The sequence below is a fragment of the Aethalodelphis obliquidens genome, unplaced genomic scaffold (genome assembly GCF_003676395.1).
Source record: "Aethalodelphis obliquidens isolate GAN/ISIS:26980383/991018 unplaced genomic scaffold, ASM367639v1 scaffold4, whole genome shotgun sequence".
NCBI classification, from domain to species: Eukaryota; Metazoa; Chordata; class Mammalia; order Artiodactyla; family Delphinidae; genus Aethalodelphis; species Aethalodelphis obliquidens.
This window is the reverse complement of record NW_020837948.1, coordinates 12611215-12628235: the sequence shown is the minus strand read 5'-3', so window position 1 is coordinate 12628235 and position 17021 is coordinate 12611215. Positions and strand designations below refer to the sequence as shown.

The 17021-nt window shown below is 40.4% G+C and overlaps 2 protein-coding genes across 3 annotated transcripts in view; one reads left to right on the top strand and one right to left on the bottom strand.

Annotated features, from left to right (window-relative positions):
* MEGF10 (multiple EGF like domains 10) overlaps window positions 1-17021 on the top strand; it is a 366625-nt gene that overhangs the window by 12230 nt on the left and 337374 nt on the right. The gene's annotated exons all lie outside the window — the stretch shown is intronic.
* The window catches only part of CUNH5orf63 (chromosome unknown C5orf63 homolog), a 28093-nt gene continuing 13379 nt past the window's right edge, over window positions 2308-17021 (bottom strand). For both annotated transcript variants that reach the window (XM_027098851.1, XM_027098861.1), the window contains exons 2-4: window positions 7737-7857; window positions 3587-3643; window positions 2308-2944 (exon numbers count right to left, since the gene is read on the bottom strand). In XM_027098851.1, coding sequence (XP_026954652.1) covers window positions 2768-2944; window positions 3587-3643; window positions 7737-7850 — 348 coding nt within the window. In that variant the 5' untranslated portion in view covers window positions 7851-7857 and the 3' untranslated portion in view covers window positions 2308-2767. The remainder of the gene's footprint in view (window positions 2945-3586; window positions 3644-7736; window positions 7858-17021) is intronic.

Here is a 17021-nt window from a genome sequence, read left to right as displayed (position 1 = left end):
GCTTGAGGACTAGAAAGACTGAGAAAGGCTAGAATAGAGAGGCCAGATACCTCTGAGGAATCAGGAGACAGAAGGGCTGACTCTGGATGAGGGCAGAAAATAAGGGAGGATACTGCTGCAGGGAAAAAAACCACCTTACCTGAGGTCCTTCACAACGTGAACCCCTATCTTTCTTATCAGTCTCATGTTCTTCACTCCCCTCACCTTCACTCCAGCTACACAAAGCCACCCGACATTTTCTAAATATGCCATTCCCTTCCACACTCTTTTATTTTTCACCTAATTTAAGTCTAATTTTCTATGATGCCTTCCTGCCACTTTCCTCATCTGGCTGCTGTACCATTTTTTACATGTCTCAGCTCCAGCTCTCACAGCACTTTGTTGTAGTGCTTTATTAACTTTCCTCTCTCCGCTGCCCAAGACAGTGAGTGTCTCTAAGACAAAGACTGTGCCTTATTCATTTTTATACTCCCACCACCTTCAGTGTTGTAGGGACTTCTATTAGTTTTCTACTGCTGTGTAAAAAATTACCATAAACTTAGCAGCTTGAAATAACACACATTTATTATCTCATGGAGTCTGCAGATCAGATGTCTAGGCATGGTGTGGCTGGATTCTCTGATCAAATTCCCACTGTGCTGAACCCAAGATGTAAGCCAGGGCTGTGATTCTCACCTGGGTTTCATGGTTCTCTTCTAGGATCACTAATTGTTGACAGGATTCATCTCTTTGAAGCTGTAGGACTGAGGTCTCCATTTTCCTGCTGGCTGTTGGCCAGGAACTACTCTCAGCTCCTAGAGGTTGCCCACAGTTTCTTGGCTTGTTGGCAGTTCACAACATGGAAGGAAGCATGTTTGCCTTCTTCCAGGCTAGCTGGAGCACATCTCTTTGATTTCATCTTCTGCAACCAGCGAGAGAGAACACTCTGCTTTTAAAGGGCTCACCTAATTAGACCAGGCCCACCTGGATAATCTTCCTTTTGCCCCATACTGTAACATAATCACAGCAGGGATATTTCATCATATCCATAAGTTCCACCCATATTCAAAGGGGAGGGAATACAAGGGTAATGGTTCATTGGGGTCACCCTAGAATTTTGCCTACCACAGGGCTCAATGAATATTTACAAAATCAAATAAGATGTGTTCCAAAAATTTATAAATTAGAAACAATGGCATTCAATTGTAAGATTTTTTTTTTCCTATTGTTACTTTGGAGGGCTTTTAAAGTTGTTTCTTAATTTGTTTCTTAATTTGGATCCACAATGGTTAAGAATGCTTTACGTGAGATAACACGAGGCCCCTGCAGGGAACCCAGGTAGTACAAGATATTTGGGATGGGTGCCAAGACCTGGTCTGATATCTGACTGTCTGTGTGACCTAAGCTAACTTCCTGAAACTCTCTGAATGTCAGAGTCCTCTTTAGGTATAAAATGAGGGGGGCGGGACTAAACAATGTCTAAGGTTGGCTAGCTTTAAAATTCTCTAATTTCTAAGACTAACTCATACTGATAAAATTAAAAACTAGCTAAGTGAATCACACTATCCAAATTCATTGAAATAGGTCTCAAAAGAATTTCATTACAGATGAAATTGCAATGATGCAATTTTAAGAGGAAAAGGCAGTTTTGTTTTTAAATGAATCCATTCCTCTAGTGGCTGAACCTGACTAAATACAAATAAGAGTACACAACTACATTTTTAATACTTTACATAAAATGGTGAAGAATATTTTTTCTTTAGATGACATATCTGTTCAGTTATGGTCAGATGTGAATTTTCCCCAAGATATTAAAACTTGATAGAACCACTGTCTTAAAAATAGCTGAATTAACTCAGTTGATGATAACTGAAAAACTATCAAAGGCAGTACTCAAATATTACAAATCACTTTACTGACTACCTGTAAAGCACGTTGAGATTTTTACATACATTTTGGGGTTTAAGTCTTTTGTTTTTCTCAAACGAAGTGTCTTTGGCTAGGATAATTATTCTCTTCTATCCAAAAAAAAAGAGCTCTAATTTTAAACAGGTATTATTAAATTCCTCTGAGATAGACTTCATGCAGATGTATTTGTTAAAACATCCTTTTATTGACTGTGCACAGTTATTAACAATTCACATTTCACTTTATCTACCAAGTGGAAGAACATTTATTCTTTCATTAAAAAGTTAAGCCCTGGGCTTCCCTGGTGGCGCAGTGGTTGAGAGTCCGCCTGCCGATGCAGGGGACACGGGTTCGTGCCCTGGTCCGAGAGGATCCCACATGCCGCGGAGCGGCTGGGCTCGTGAGCCATGGCCGCTGAGCCTGCGCGTCCGGAGCCTGTGCTCCGCAACGGGAGAGGCCACAAGAGTAAGAGGCCCGCATACAGCAAAAAAAAAAAAAAAAAAAAAAAAAAGTTAAGCCCTTAGGGCAGCAACAGGGTCACAGAGCATTTTTCCTATAAACGGCTCTGTCCAGTGAATGTGAAATGCTTCCATACTAATACAAAGGAGAAAAATAAATAAAACAAGTAGATTTCTCCCGCCTTCCATCATCCCCTCCCTGCCAATACACTCCTCTTATTTTATAAAATGCCAACAGGTAAACAGTTCCCACATTGGTACTTCCATTAATCACAAGAGGAATATTACCATTTATTTGGCACCACTGAGTTCAGAACATCCTTAGAGCTGTGTGAAAGTGGCAAAAGGAGCATGAGGCCACAGTCATTTCCTCAGGAAAATGAGTTCTGGACAGAGAGGGTGGAAAATCCTGAGGGCGTTCATCAGCCTCCCGCACCTTGCTGCTCAAGTTTCTGGAGCTGTTTTTCAAGTTTTGAGACGTCTACTCGATGCATCATCAGAAACTGGCCATTCAAATGAAAGACTGGGATGTCAAATTTATATCTGTCATACCAAGCAGAGTTTTCTGGAAGTGTGATGTCCACCTCCTGTAAAATAAACTGAAACAGAGACAGACTAAAGCTCTAGATTTCAGAGAACATGGAACAACGCAATGGCTGTAGTGACAAACTGATCCCCAGACTGCTTCTAATGCTGAGAGGTTTTTACTGTTGTTGTTTGAGGTCCACAGTCAGCTAATGACCCTGAATTCCATAACCTGATTGATTTCTTTACATTCCCTAATTTTGCTACTTTTCTGTTACATCTGTTAGGTTCAGCATCCAGGTACTACTCAGTTCCCAATGAAATAAACAATGTCCCAACTGGGAAGCTGCCTGAGAATCAAGAAAGACATGTTTTGGCTGTAAGATTGGGAAAGGTGTCATGGTTTGCTACAGGAAAACACTTTCATGGAAATGACAACATAAGATAAAAGGAATAGGGACAAAAACTTAACAGAAGGCCCAAATGCTGTACCTGCTAGTTAACTTTGACTCATTTTAAGAGTCAGAGTAAGAAAACCAGTACTGCTCAGAGAAAAACACTTAGGTGTAATGACTTTTATGGAAATCAGCACTAAAATCTCTCTCAAGAAAATTTAAATGAAAAAATCATTCAATCTCTTAAAGGATCCAGGCAGATACTTTATACTACATACAGTATCTATTCCATATACATAAAGCCACACTGTATTATATTACCCTGTTTTTATAAGGCTCCAGTACTTCCTTGGCTTCATCACAAAGGGGGCACGGATCCTACAGGACGAAAAAAGCCATTAAACCCAAAGAATGGCATTCAGCCTGACAAAAACCACAAGAAGCAGATTATACTTATTTTAAAGGACAGTTTTCTACCAGGTTATACTGTTTTATTTTCCAAAGCAAAACACTGCCACAGAATCTTATAAATAGCTAGTATTTCATGGTAAATGGGCTTTCAGCATTTTTTAGTTGTGTTTTGATTTTTCTTGACAAATAAATCTATCTACTAAATGTTGATGCTTATATTTGTTACACATATATGTGTGTATATATATGTACACACAATACATTTAGATGCTTACATTTTTTTGTTACTGCCTTCATCTAATTGATATCTAGGAACATTATCTTCCATATCATTTATAGTCCTAGGGCTTTGTCCTTCCTAGGTCAGGAGCACCTTCCAGGCCTGGCTGACATCACCAGAATGTCTTAAAGTCTGTTTTGATTGGGGGGCACTGAGATTTGCCAGCCTGTTTTTCTGTGTTTTGGTTTTGTTTTTGTTTTTTTTGGCCGCGCCACACGGCTTGCAGGATCTTAGTTCGCCGACCAGGGATTGAACCTGGGCCCATGGCAGTGAAAGTGCAAAGTCCTAACCACTGGACTGCCAGGGGATTCCCAAGCCTGTTTTTCCTAATAACCCATTGGGATGGAGTTAGATAGTGATCGTCCCATCTTTAAAAGGGAAAAATCTCTTTACTTTGGGTGATGATTGTACCAACTCTTCAATGTTTTGTCAGTTTTCTCATTACAAGTGTCAGCAATAGGTTTCCCGACTAACTCTCCACCTTAGGAGCAAGTGAGTTTTAGTGCCCATTGTTGTTTGCACCCTAACCATCTAGAGGAGAAGTCTGCCGAGAATGCTGTGGATCATTGGCAGATTTTAAAGGCTTCTCAGGCCTTGACTCAATGAACAGGTACTACTATAGGTTCTCTTGTATGAGCTAAAAATAGATTCAACATTACTGATGCTTATATAAAACCTGCTTTTTAACATGACAGGAAAAGATGAGCTGTTATGGAGGCCCTTCTTCCAGCTTAACTCACCTTATTTTGAAATAAGAACCTGGATCATCAAAAGACAGTTTTCCTTCAGAAAGGTCCTTCTGGCCGTATTTTTCTGCTTCAGGGCTCATTATGTTAGTTTAGCATTATCGATAAATAGATTATGGATAGTCTGTGACTTTTTAAAAAATTATTTATTTATTTTTGGCTGCGTTGGGTCTTTGTTGCTGTGGTGGGCTTTCTCTGGTTGCAGCAAGCAGGGGATACTCTTTGTTGCAGTGCACGGGCTTCTCATTGTGGTGGCTTCTTTTGTTGCAGAGCACGGGCTCTAGGCACGTGGGCTTCAGTAGTTGTGGCGCATGGGCTCAGTAGTTGTGGCGCACGGGCTTAGTTGCTCTATGGCATGTGGGATCTTCCCGGACCAGGGCTCCAACCCATGTCCCCTTGCATTGGCAGGCAGATTCTTAACCACTGAGCCACCAGGGAAGCCCAGTCTTTGATTTTTAAGATAACCACGTTAAAATTCTCTGAGAAAGTTTCAAAAAGTCAAGAGAGGATCTTAAAAGCAAAACAAGAACCAGTGAAATTGCAGAAGTACCAAATTTGGTAATATTTGCTTTTATAATAAAAAAACTTTCGTAGAGCTAGGATCAGGTTTTTTATTTTATTTTTTTTAAAACACAGAGAACGGGAATTCCCTGGTGGTCCAGTGGTTAAGACTCCATGCTTTCACTGCTGTGAGCCTGGGTTCCAACCCTGGTTGGGGAACTAAGATCCCACAAGCTGTGCAGTGCAGCCAGAAACAAAACAAAACAAACAATCCAGGGACTATGGAAGTCTGGGCAAATTATCACGTTTGTATATATTTTTATGAGGAAAGGTCATCAAATTTTAAAGAAATCTATGAGCTGAAAAATGACAAGACCCAGTGGTCTGGAACACTTGTACATCCTTGTCTAGGATTTTCAGTGGTGCCAATACAGCACTTATTTACCCTATCCCTGAATTGTAGTGGACATTTGGTGGGTTGGCTGTCTACCACCCACTCCCCTTTCTTGTAGCAAGAATGCTGTGATTTTGCCTTACAGAACTGCTCTCAGCATGTGGCTGACTCCTCCCTGAACGGGGGTGGAACACCTGATTTAGGCTGAGGCATCCAGCACATCGTAGCCCTTCGACTACAAATGGCTCAGGTATCGGCCAATCAGAGCCAAAGGATAGTGTGAGGGTTTTGCTGGAGTTTCTGTAGATACCTGAAATGTGAGATCTGAGGCTTGGGATCGCTGCAGTTATCCATATGAAGAGCCAGAGTGTGAACTGATTTAACCTGGAGAATGCAGTGCTGAAGAGACTGGTAATGTGCTTAAGTTTCAGAATCAAGCTACTCCTGAAACCAGACTAACCCATAAAATCCTTTTTTTGTTTAAGCCACTCTGGGTAGTACTTTCTGTTATTTATAACTGAAAGAGACCTGATACTGTACTTTTTCTTTCAGAGGACTGTGAACTCCGGGAGGTGAGAATAATGTCTTATTATATGTCTAATGACACAAATGAAGGGTTTGGTACAAATTTTAAGCTGAATGGAAGATTAGTGTGTTTTGCTTTGGCACATGTTTTTGGCTAACTTGGCTGTTGTTCAAACTGAAAAATAGTGCAGAATAGTTAGGCTGAGTGAGCACCATTAGCCTTAAGGGATTATTTTATTTTTGTGGTTAATTTTCACATACATTTCTCATATGTAGACACAAATGATGAAATAGTTTTGTTCCATAATAATGCAATATATACTTACGAATATGAAAAGTAAAGATTAACTATTTTCAATAAATTTTTAAAAGACTTAAACTTTGTTATTAGATAACTGTCAGATATATTCAAATTGCTAAAATGTCTGAAATCTGAAAAAAATCTATCAAACAAGAGACCTTTTTTGTTTGAATTGCAGTATTATTCACTAAAGGTAATCCTATTACCCTGAACTTTATTTCCTTTTTGATTACAAATCACACAAAGTAACGTTAACTAGCAAAAGGAAATCCATAATATTTGTCTTATAAATTTTAGAGGAAAAAGCTCTTAAAAATTTAGACTTGCTTTATAGCTTAAAACCAGTGTTAGGGGTAAGAAAATAAGTACAGTCAGTCCATTATTTGTGGATTCTGCATTTGCGAATTCATCTATTAGCTAAAACTTACTTGTAACCCTAAAATCAATACCCAAGTTTTTGTAGTCATTCACAGACATGCAGGTGCATAGAGCAGCGAAAAATTTGAGTTGCTCAAAGTGCACATTTCTGGCTGAGGTGGGACAGGATGATGCTCTGCCTTCTTGTTCCAGCTCTCATACTGTAAACAAGTGTCCTTTTCTACTTAGTGCCACTCTTTTTGCATTTTTGTGCTTTTTCTTGGCTATTTTGCAATTTAAAATGGCCCAAGCATAGTGCTGAAGTGCTGTCCAATGTTTCTAAGCATAAGAAGGCTGTGATGTGCCTTACGGAGAAAATACTTTGTTAGATAAGCTTTGTTCAGGCATAAGTTACAGTGCTGTTGGCCCTGAGCTCAGTGTTAATGAATCAACAATATATGTTAAATAAGATGCCTTTAAACGGAAACACACATAAAACAAGGTTATGTATTGATCAGTTCAAAAATGTTGTGACCAGAAGCTCATAGGAACCTAACCCTATATTTGCCCTAGGAGCAGTGGTTCAGTACTTGCTAATTCAGTGTTCGTGGTGACTTTATTGAACATGACTATCACAAATAATAAGAGTTGACTATATTTCTAAGTGATACACTTGTAAACATCTGATAGTTCTTTTCTTTCAATGTATGGATCAGATGACAATTCAATATATTAATTTACCTCCTGATAACAGTGACACAATGAAGTATCTGGGTAGGATAAAGAGTTACCACTGTTGTAACTGGAACTGAAAAATTGAGGAGCATGTCTGAAGAAAATTTATACCATTGCTTTCCTTTCAACATTTTTCCCCTTTCTTAAATGTACAACTTTCTTCACCCAACATTTTAATCCTTTATGTTTTTAAAGTAGTGATTTTACTTTTTATTCTGTACCTTTGTGAATAAGGTTAGCACAGGCAGAGCAGTCTTGGAGGCAGATAGATTTCTCAAGAGCAGTTGAAAGGAGTGTTTGGCAAGTTGCATGCTATTTCCTTGAAACCAGAGCATCTTAATTCTGCCAAAAGAAAAAGAGACAGTAAACTTATGTGCCCTAGACTTTGCTCTTTATAACAGAAACAGTAAGCTGCAAATCTATGATGGAATTTGAAGACTTCAGATGTGCTTCTTGGTGTCCAGGAGTGTCAGAGAGGCCAAGATGTTTGGCAAGTCTTCATGATGCCTCAATATTCACTGTATTCCAAATTTAGAATTTAGAATGGAAAAAAATCCAAATGTATGGATTAGTTGTATGTCTAATCACTTGGTTTCTGTAAGCAAATTCCATGGGTTTGTTAATTAGAATAAAAAATTAAATTTCACCTGCAGATTTTGCTAGCATCCTGATGATCCCCTAAAATGTGGGAAGTTTCCTGAAATGGTTTTTATTCGCAGAGATACCTTATCTTATAGGTAAGCATTCAACAATGCCCAGCCACCTTCATGGTAAAGGAGATAGTAAGCAAGAAGCACAAGTCTGTACCTGAAGGTTAAGGCTATTACTTATGAGATTTATGCCCCTCTGCTGCAAGAGGTGGGGAAACACAGAGCTGTCCTTAGAGGAACTTATAGGGGAGGTTAGGCTGAGTCAACCTGTCAAAAACAAAAATCTACTCAGCTTTTCTAAGAAGTGTTTTAAAAGGAAATGGTCATCATTTTTTAAAACATCCACAAATGTACTAGTGTTTCTACTGGAGATATTCCAATAAGAACAGCTTGGTAATAGCAGCATGTCAAACACTAGGCTTTGAAGCTCTCTCATCCTGCTACTTTGCTCGACATAAGACACCCTACTTATTCCTAGGTATTCTACTGAGCCTCCAGCTTTGTCCTTTAAACTACAGATATGATTATTTCACTTTTAAAACACATATGCACTGTTGACTTTATCACTTATCAATATTCCTTGCATGAATTCATTCCTGATATCTTCATTTCTTAACTTCTCTTTATCTCTCCAACTTCATCTATCAGTTTCACCTCCCTTATCTTGGCAACTTGCAACACAAAGATTCTCTTTCTGTTCCTTGAATAACCAAAGATCATTTCTTCATCAGGATTTCTGTACTTGCTGTTCCTCTGCATGAAAAACTCTTAAGTAGCTTCTCATCTGGCCTGGGCTGATGTCACCTCCTTAGAGATGCCTTAGTGACTACCTTACCAATGTGGGCCAGTCCACCACTCTTCTTCCTCATATCTTGCTGCAGTTTTCTTTTATCCTTCACTATCTAAAATTATTTCTTTACCTATATGTCCCCTCTACTACAACATGAGTTCCATAGGAGCAGATACTTGTTCACCCCAATATTCCCGAGCATCTACAATTAACCCGGTACATAGTAGGTGTTCAAATAGTTGTTCGAATGTTAATAGTACTGGAGTGAGCCTTTCCCTCCATCTTTAGTCTCACCTCTAACCCTGATCAGACACTCAGTGTGCACAGCAGTCACTATGTGGGCGGATCTCATATCCTAACTAAAAGTCAGTGCTCCTCACGGTGTCCACAAGATGCAGGCCAGGGTGCTGCAGCTGGTCCCAGCCCCTTCACCACCACCTTGAATCTCCTCCTGCTCTGCTCCAGAGAGCGTGCCTGTAATAATTATGTACTAATCTCTACTGGTGAGCAGGCTTCTCAGCATAAGATTAGCTTTAAACTCATTTCAAACAGAATGATATGACTTTAGAGAAAAGCACTAAATCCATATCAAAAAAGAGTAAAGAAGACGGGACAAAAGGATTGGATTCTGATCTGTGAAAACTATAATCTTTCCTTCTCTCTTAAATCCTTAGTCTTCCACTTCTCCCTGGATCTCCCTGCTAACTAAATGGTCCTGATAATGCATAAAAAAGGAATGTGATAAGGATTTTGCAAGGACCCAGCATTATTCTAAGGAGGAAAATGGATCTAAACAATTTCACAATACGCTGTGCTGCTTTCAACTAAGTGATAAGCCCTGGTATACATATGTTCCATAAATTCAGCAGAACCAACAGTCCAATAGGTGAATGTGGTTGGAGACAATAGCTTCCAAACATGGCTCTGTCTACAGAGGATATAAAGGAAGGGGAGGGCTTCCCTGGTGGTGCAGTGGTTGAGAGTCCACCTGCCAATGCAGGGCACGCGGGTTCGTGCCCCGGTCCGGGAGGATCCCACATGCCGTGGAGCGGCTGGGCCCGTGAGCCATGGCCGCTGAGCCTGCGTGTCCGGAGCCTGTGCTCTGCAGCGGGAGAGGCCACAACAGTGAGAGGCCCGCGTACCGCAAAAAAAAAAAGGAAGGGGAAGTATCAATGGAATGCTAGCCATGTTTACGACAGGTAGAAATTTCTGCATCGATGGTTTTGGCAAGGCCTTACGCTAACAGTGGCACACCCTCCTAGGGTATGAAGTTAAAGAAATTGTATAAAATGAAGGAGAAAGAAAATTTTAAAAATCAGTTTTGTGAGAGTAAAGGTAGAAAGATAGCTCTTGGAAATGAGAAAGAGCAGGCTATCTAAGGCAGTGACCTAAGGTTACAACCAGGACAGTGAACGGCAGCTGTGTGCTTTTGGTGGAGCGATTTAAGATTTATTGATGTCAGGCTGGTAAGGAATGGAAAACTTACTGCTTTCACCTAACTGAGTTGAGACTGAGGTGTTAAGGCTTTTGTTAAAAAAAAAGAAAATTCACATTCACAATGGAAATCTGCTTCAGTATTTCCAACATGACGAAACACAGCATGTGGTCTTGGTTGCAACCAAGACAAATAAAACCTGTCAGAGTAAACAGAGTTGCTCTTCTTTCCAGATTTGCTAGAATACTTGTTCAACCAACCCAAAAAGCTAAGTAAAGTCTTCAGAGATGCCACAACCATCTTGTTTAAAACTAGTTCTCTTTTCCATGTTAGTCTCTATTTCTCCTTTTTTAAATATGTATTTAATCACTTAAACATGGCACATTTGTTTACTGAGAAATGCATTAGCATTATGCAATTTTACTACCTGCATATTTTCCAAATGCTCTAGCGCACGAGGACACGTGCATTTTACCATATTGTTAAATTAACTTATTTCTTTGTTGGCACTGTATTATAAAATTATATTAGAGTCTGATACAAAAAAGAATTCCCATACCTCTCCTAGGCAGAAATAAGATATTATGGCTAAAGTTCTGAACACTGGAGTTCACTTTGTTCTAGAAATAAAAAGTAAAATGAAAAATGATACACTCCAACTGGAACACCCCAAACCCTAACACCACTGCTGTCAATGTCACAGTCACCCCATCATGCTTTCTTGAAGTAAAATCTTAATATTGGCTACGCTGACAATGTGACATTTTCATTAGTTCTATTATTTTTGAACAGTATCTCAGCACTATAAGAAATACTCTGAAAGGTGGTCTATGCCTGTTGGCTCATGACTGTGGGAGGACAGCACCATTTTGATTATGTCCCTGAATTTAGTCATGAAGTGTGTGTCCTTACTATACACAAAGACACAATTTTATCCTCTGTATTTTGTTACATGCCTCTGTGATATGAGCAAAAAGAGATGTGTTCATAATATCAAAGAAGCACAATTGGGTCACCTTTGTCACAGACAAAAAAACAAGCATAACACTGGATTTAGAATGTGCCTAAAACAAATTCCACAGCCTAACAATAAAGATGGTGACTCCTGCTGTTTCAAGTCCACTGCCGCTCAGAGGCATGGATCACCCTGAAAGAGAAAGGGAATGCTGGCTTTTCAACAAAACTGAGGCCGACTTCAGTGGTCTTTATGGCAGAATCAAATAACAACATGGAGGAGGACTCACTGGACCAATTCAGCCCTCCTTGAAGCAAGATATAGAATTTTCCCTGCGAAGCACTGAAGGACATACCATTAAAACAACTGATTATTGCATAGAAGGAAGCCAGGGTCATTTGAGCCTTTATTAAGGATTATTCATTTCTTGCATGAGGAGCCGCCCGGGCTATGGCTGCACATCACCTATGTGGGGTTCTTGGATTCTTCAAATGCTGTGTGTGTCTCATTAGAAGGGAAACAACATTGTTCTTGCTTGAGTAGAGACACTGACCTTCACTGACCAGAATGTTTATTCATATGAAGAGTCCTTGAGCACACCAAATCTCCAAGCTCATATGATCCCTCATCAGCAAGCTGCAGCGTTCTTAGCTCATGTGCAAAATCAGAAAGTTTATATAAACTCAGGTACTGCCTTCATTATTAACAGATAATGTTGGAGCTTCTTCACAAGAATACAATGTAAATTTAATGCTGAGCAGACATTAACCAAACACTATTACCGTCACTCTCGCTGAACCTGTGTTCCAGAAAGAGAGGCTCAGGGCTTCCGTCCCGTCATTTATGCCATGTGAGATGTTAAGTGCTCCATTTCACATTCTTTACCATCTAAGTACAGCATTCCTATTTTTACACAATGACTAGAAACACATGCGCGCGCACACACACACAAACACATCCCTCTCTTGGGAACAAAATCCATTATTTTAGATTACTGAAAGTTTATGTAATGAGGTGAGGTTGCTCTTAGGGGGCTCATCTGGGTCACTGGGCTCTACCTAATCCAGGGAAACAGGGACAAATGATGCCTCCCCAGTGGTCTTATATGCTTTTGGTCAGTCAGCTGTGTCCAAACCTCCCTCTCTCCCAAACAAGTGAGAGCCTACCCTAGGATCTTGGGTCCAAGTGTGGAGCCAAGAGTGACAAGGACACGCAGCATATAGAGACACAATCAAAGCTGCAAATTGAGCAGATACTTTGAGGTGTCAATTCCAAGGGGCAAAGCAGGGTTAGAATGAGGCTATAGAACAGAAACAGAGGGTAGGGGGTGGAAGGCAACCTGGAGCGGGGCCCTCACTTCCTGCGTGCGTGAGATCTCGGGTGCTTTTTCAGCACCTCAGCCACAGCAGTCAGGGTACCCGGCCAGGGGAACTGCCAAGGAGGTAGCACCAACTCAGACATGATATTACAACAAGGATCCCCAGCTCACCACCCACCTGTGGGCCCACTTGTACATGGCCTCATGCTCAGCTTCATTCTTTCTTTTTTTTAAAAATAACATAACATTATATTAGTTTCAGGTGTAAAACATAATGATTTGATATTTGCGAAATGATCACCACAGCCTTGCCTGGCTATGCATTTGGACTGCTGATTTGATCCCACATAACACATGAAACCCTGAGCAGACATACCCTGCATGTCCACTCCATTCCCTGTAGCTTCTACTTCCAGGCTTCAGTGCCAACAGGTTTACCACATGGGGGGCAGAGAAGCCTGTAGAGAATCAGTCCCAGAAAGGAATGACTGGTCATATGAGTTCCTACAGACAAAACCCCTTTTTATTTTTTTTAAATTATTACCATGACTGTGGGGTTTCCAAGTATCTGGATGTCTCTACTACACTGTTTGAATGCAATGGGTGCTCTGTTGATTTGCATTCAACACACTGATTTGTGCAAAAGTTTTCTAACTATTTGAAGTGTGGGTCTGGCCTAACCAGTAAGATTATAATTTCACTGAAGGTATATGGCATTTACATATCCATCACTTGGTACATACACTCTGCCCCCATATCCCCCCTCCACCGCTTCAAATTCTTAGCAAAATAAGCCATTATTGCTTTTTCTTCATCCTGTCTGGTGTTTAGTCCATTTCTTTCCCTCCAAATAAAACTCTCACATGGAGAAATCAACTCCACATTCTGGATACAAGCAACAAGAATTATAGAGAGATGTACTCCAGCAGATTCAGGAGGAGGGAGTTAAATTCCTCACTGAAACAATATAAATACAAGAGAGATCACAACAGGGACATCCAATGGGCAACTTTAAATGTCATAAGAGAAAGGAAGAGTACTGTGGGCTGAGATCGCAAGTGGTTTCACAAGAGAAGGATCCTAAATCATGTTGGATTTCGATACGTAGAAAAAGGGGAAGCATTCCGAAGCCCGGGTTAGACACAAAGGCATGAAGTAGGAATGCTGTGGCCTTTTGGATGGGAGCCAATGAAGGGTTTTAAACGAGAGTGATGTGATAAATCGGTGTTTTAGGAGATTGATCTGGCAGCAGCGAGCAGGATGGCTGCAAAGGAAAGAAGAATGGTGACGGGAAAGAGTTCAATTATGAAAATCCAGGTGTGGGATGAGATCATTCATTCAACAATTACCTACTGTTTTCCATGTCTTAGATACTCATAGGTACTGGGTTCAGTGGTGAACAGAAAAGTCAGGTCCCTGGCCTCATGGGGTCCATATTATAGGGAAGTTAAAGAGACTCTTTTATGTCTCTCAACATCAGACAGTGGTAAGCAGAGGGGAGGGAGTGAAACAAGGTGATGTGATGGTGACTAAGGCAGGTCCTTTAAATAAAATGCTCTGAGCAGGTGTCATTTTTGCTGAGGCTAAAGGCTGAGAAGGTACAAAGATCTGAAGGAAGAGCATTTTGGGGAGAGGGAACAGTAAGTGCAGACTCTGGGGTAAGGACAACCTTGACTTAGTGGAAGAAACAGAAAGGACCATGTGGCTAAAGCACAGTAAGCAAGGGGAAGAGTGGAGGAGACACATCAGTGGGGGTTGGATCACCTAAGGCCTCACAGGCTATGTTAAAGAACTGAGGTTCTATTTTCACACAGTTAGATTTAGAGGAGGGAAGTGATGGGTCTCATGTACATTTTATATTTATTTATTTAAAAGATTTTTTTTTTGATGTGGACCATTTTTAAAGTCTTTATTGAATTTGTTACAATATTGTTTCTGTTTTATGTTTTGGTGTTTTGGCCACGAGGCATGTGGGATCTTAGCTCCCTGACCAGGGATCGAACCCTCACCCCCCGCATTGGAAGGTGAACTCTTAACCACTGGATCACCAGAGAAGTCCCTCATGTACATATTAAAAAGATGACTTTAATGCTGTATGAGAATGGATGTCAAGAGTGGAAGCAGGGACCCAGTTAGGGGCTACTGCCGTAGTCCAGGTGAGAAAGGAGGGTGGTGTGGACAGGGCCAAAAGGACCTGCCAATGAACTGGATATGAGGAATTAAAAATGACAGTAAGGACTATTCTAGTTTTGGTTTTGAGCTGCTGGGTGAGTGCCATTTACTAAAATGGCAGCTGAGGCAGGAACAGATTGAGGGATGTATGGGTCTGGGAGCTCAGTGAGGGACAAGCTGAGACTCAAGCAGAAAGTCGCGTGTACAGGTTTGGTAGTCAGGAGAGAAACCAGGGCTGAAGATAAAATTTCGAGACTCCCTCAGTTTAAGGGCTGTAATTACACCTGAGATCATGAGACCATCTAAATAGCAGAGAAAAAGAAGATGACCCAGGACAAATCTCTGAGGCTATCCAACATCAGAAGTTGGGTAGAGAGGAGCCAGCAAAGGAGGTAGAAAGGGTGGTGAGGTAGGAGGAAAATCAGAAAAGTGGGCCATCATGGAAGCCAACAGGAGAAAGTGTCTCCAGAAAGAGGGGAGTGGCCCACTGTCAAAAAGAGTGATAAGGGCTTGGACTAGAATAGGGGTAGTCAAAGAAGCTACCACAAATCAGATGAGATGCGTCTCATGTTGCTCCAAAAGAATGAAACCTGCCAACCAATGCCTACCCCTAAAATGAACTACCTTGTCTGACTCTTGCCTAATTTCACATCTTAAGTAAAAGGGGATATTTCTGAGGATGGAGGCAGTGGGGTAGGGGAGAAGAGTAAAAGCAAAATTTGGTTGGGTGTCTTAAAAAGAGATAATAAATGTAAAAATCATTGTATAAGTTAAAAAGCAGAATAGAGAAATAAAGCTTAACTATTTATTACTAAATAATACAAAAAATAAGGTATTGTTACTAATAATGATAATGATGATGTTTCTACTGACTGAAATGTGTTTTTTTTTTTTTTTAACATCTTTATTGGAGTATAATTGCTTTACAATGGTATGTTAGTTTCAGCTTCACAACAAAATGAATCAGTTATATATATACATATGTTCCCATATCTCTTCCCGCTTGCGTCTCCCTCCCTCCCACCCTCCCTATCCCACCCCTCCAGGCGGTCACAAAGCACCGAGCTGATCTCCCTGTGCTATGCGGCTGCTTCCCACTAGCTATCTACCTTACGTTTGGTAGTGTATATATGTCCATGCCTCTTTATCGCTTTGTCACCGTTTACACTTCCCCCTCCCCATAGCCTCAAGTCCATTCTCTAGTAAGTCTGTGTCTTTATTCCTGTTTCACCCCTAGGTTTTTCATGACATTTTTTTTTTTTAATTCCATATATATGTGTTAGCATACGGTATTTGTCTCTCTCTTTCTGACTTACTTCACTCTGTATGACAGACTCTAGGTCTATCCACCTCATTACAAATAGCTCAATTTCGTCTCTTTTTATGGCTGAGTAATATTCCATTGTATATATGTGCCACATCTTCTTTATCCATTCATCCGATGATGGACACTTAGGTTGTTTCCATCTCTGGGCTATTGTAAATAGAGCTGCAATGAACATTTTGGTACATGACTCTTTTTGAATTATGGTTTTCTCAGGGTATATGCCCAGTAGTGGGATTGCTGGGTCATATGGTAGTTCTATTTGTAGCTTTTTAAGGAACCTCCATACTGTTCTCCATAGTGGCTGTATCAATTTACATTCCCACCAACAGTGTAAGAGGGTTCCCTTTTCTCCACACCCTCTCCAGCATTTATTGTTTCTAGATTTTTTGATGATAGCCATTCTGACTGGTGTGAGATGATATCTCATTGTAGTTTTGATTTGCATTTCTCTCATGATTAGTGATGTTGAGCATTCTCTCATGTGTTTGTTGGCACTCTGTATATCTTCTTTGGAGAAATGTCTATTTAGGTCTTCTGCCCATTTTTGGATTGCGTTGTTTGTTTTTTTGTTATTAAGCTGCATGAGCTGCTTATAAATTTTGGAGATCAATCCTTTGTCAGTTGCTTCATTTGCAAATATTTTCTCCCATTCTGAGGGTTGTCTTTTGGTCTTCTTTATGGTTTCCTTTGCTGGGCAAAAGCTTTTAAGTTTCATTAGGTCCCATTTGTTTACTCTTGTTTTTATTTCCATTACTCTAGGAGGTGGGTCAGAAAGAATCTTGCTGTGATTTATGTCATAGAGTGTTCTGCCTATGTTTTCCTCTAAGAGTTTGATAGTTTCTGGCCTTACATTTAGGTC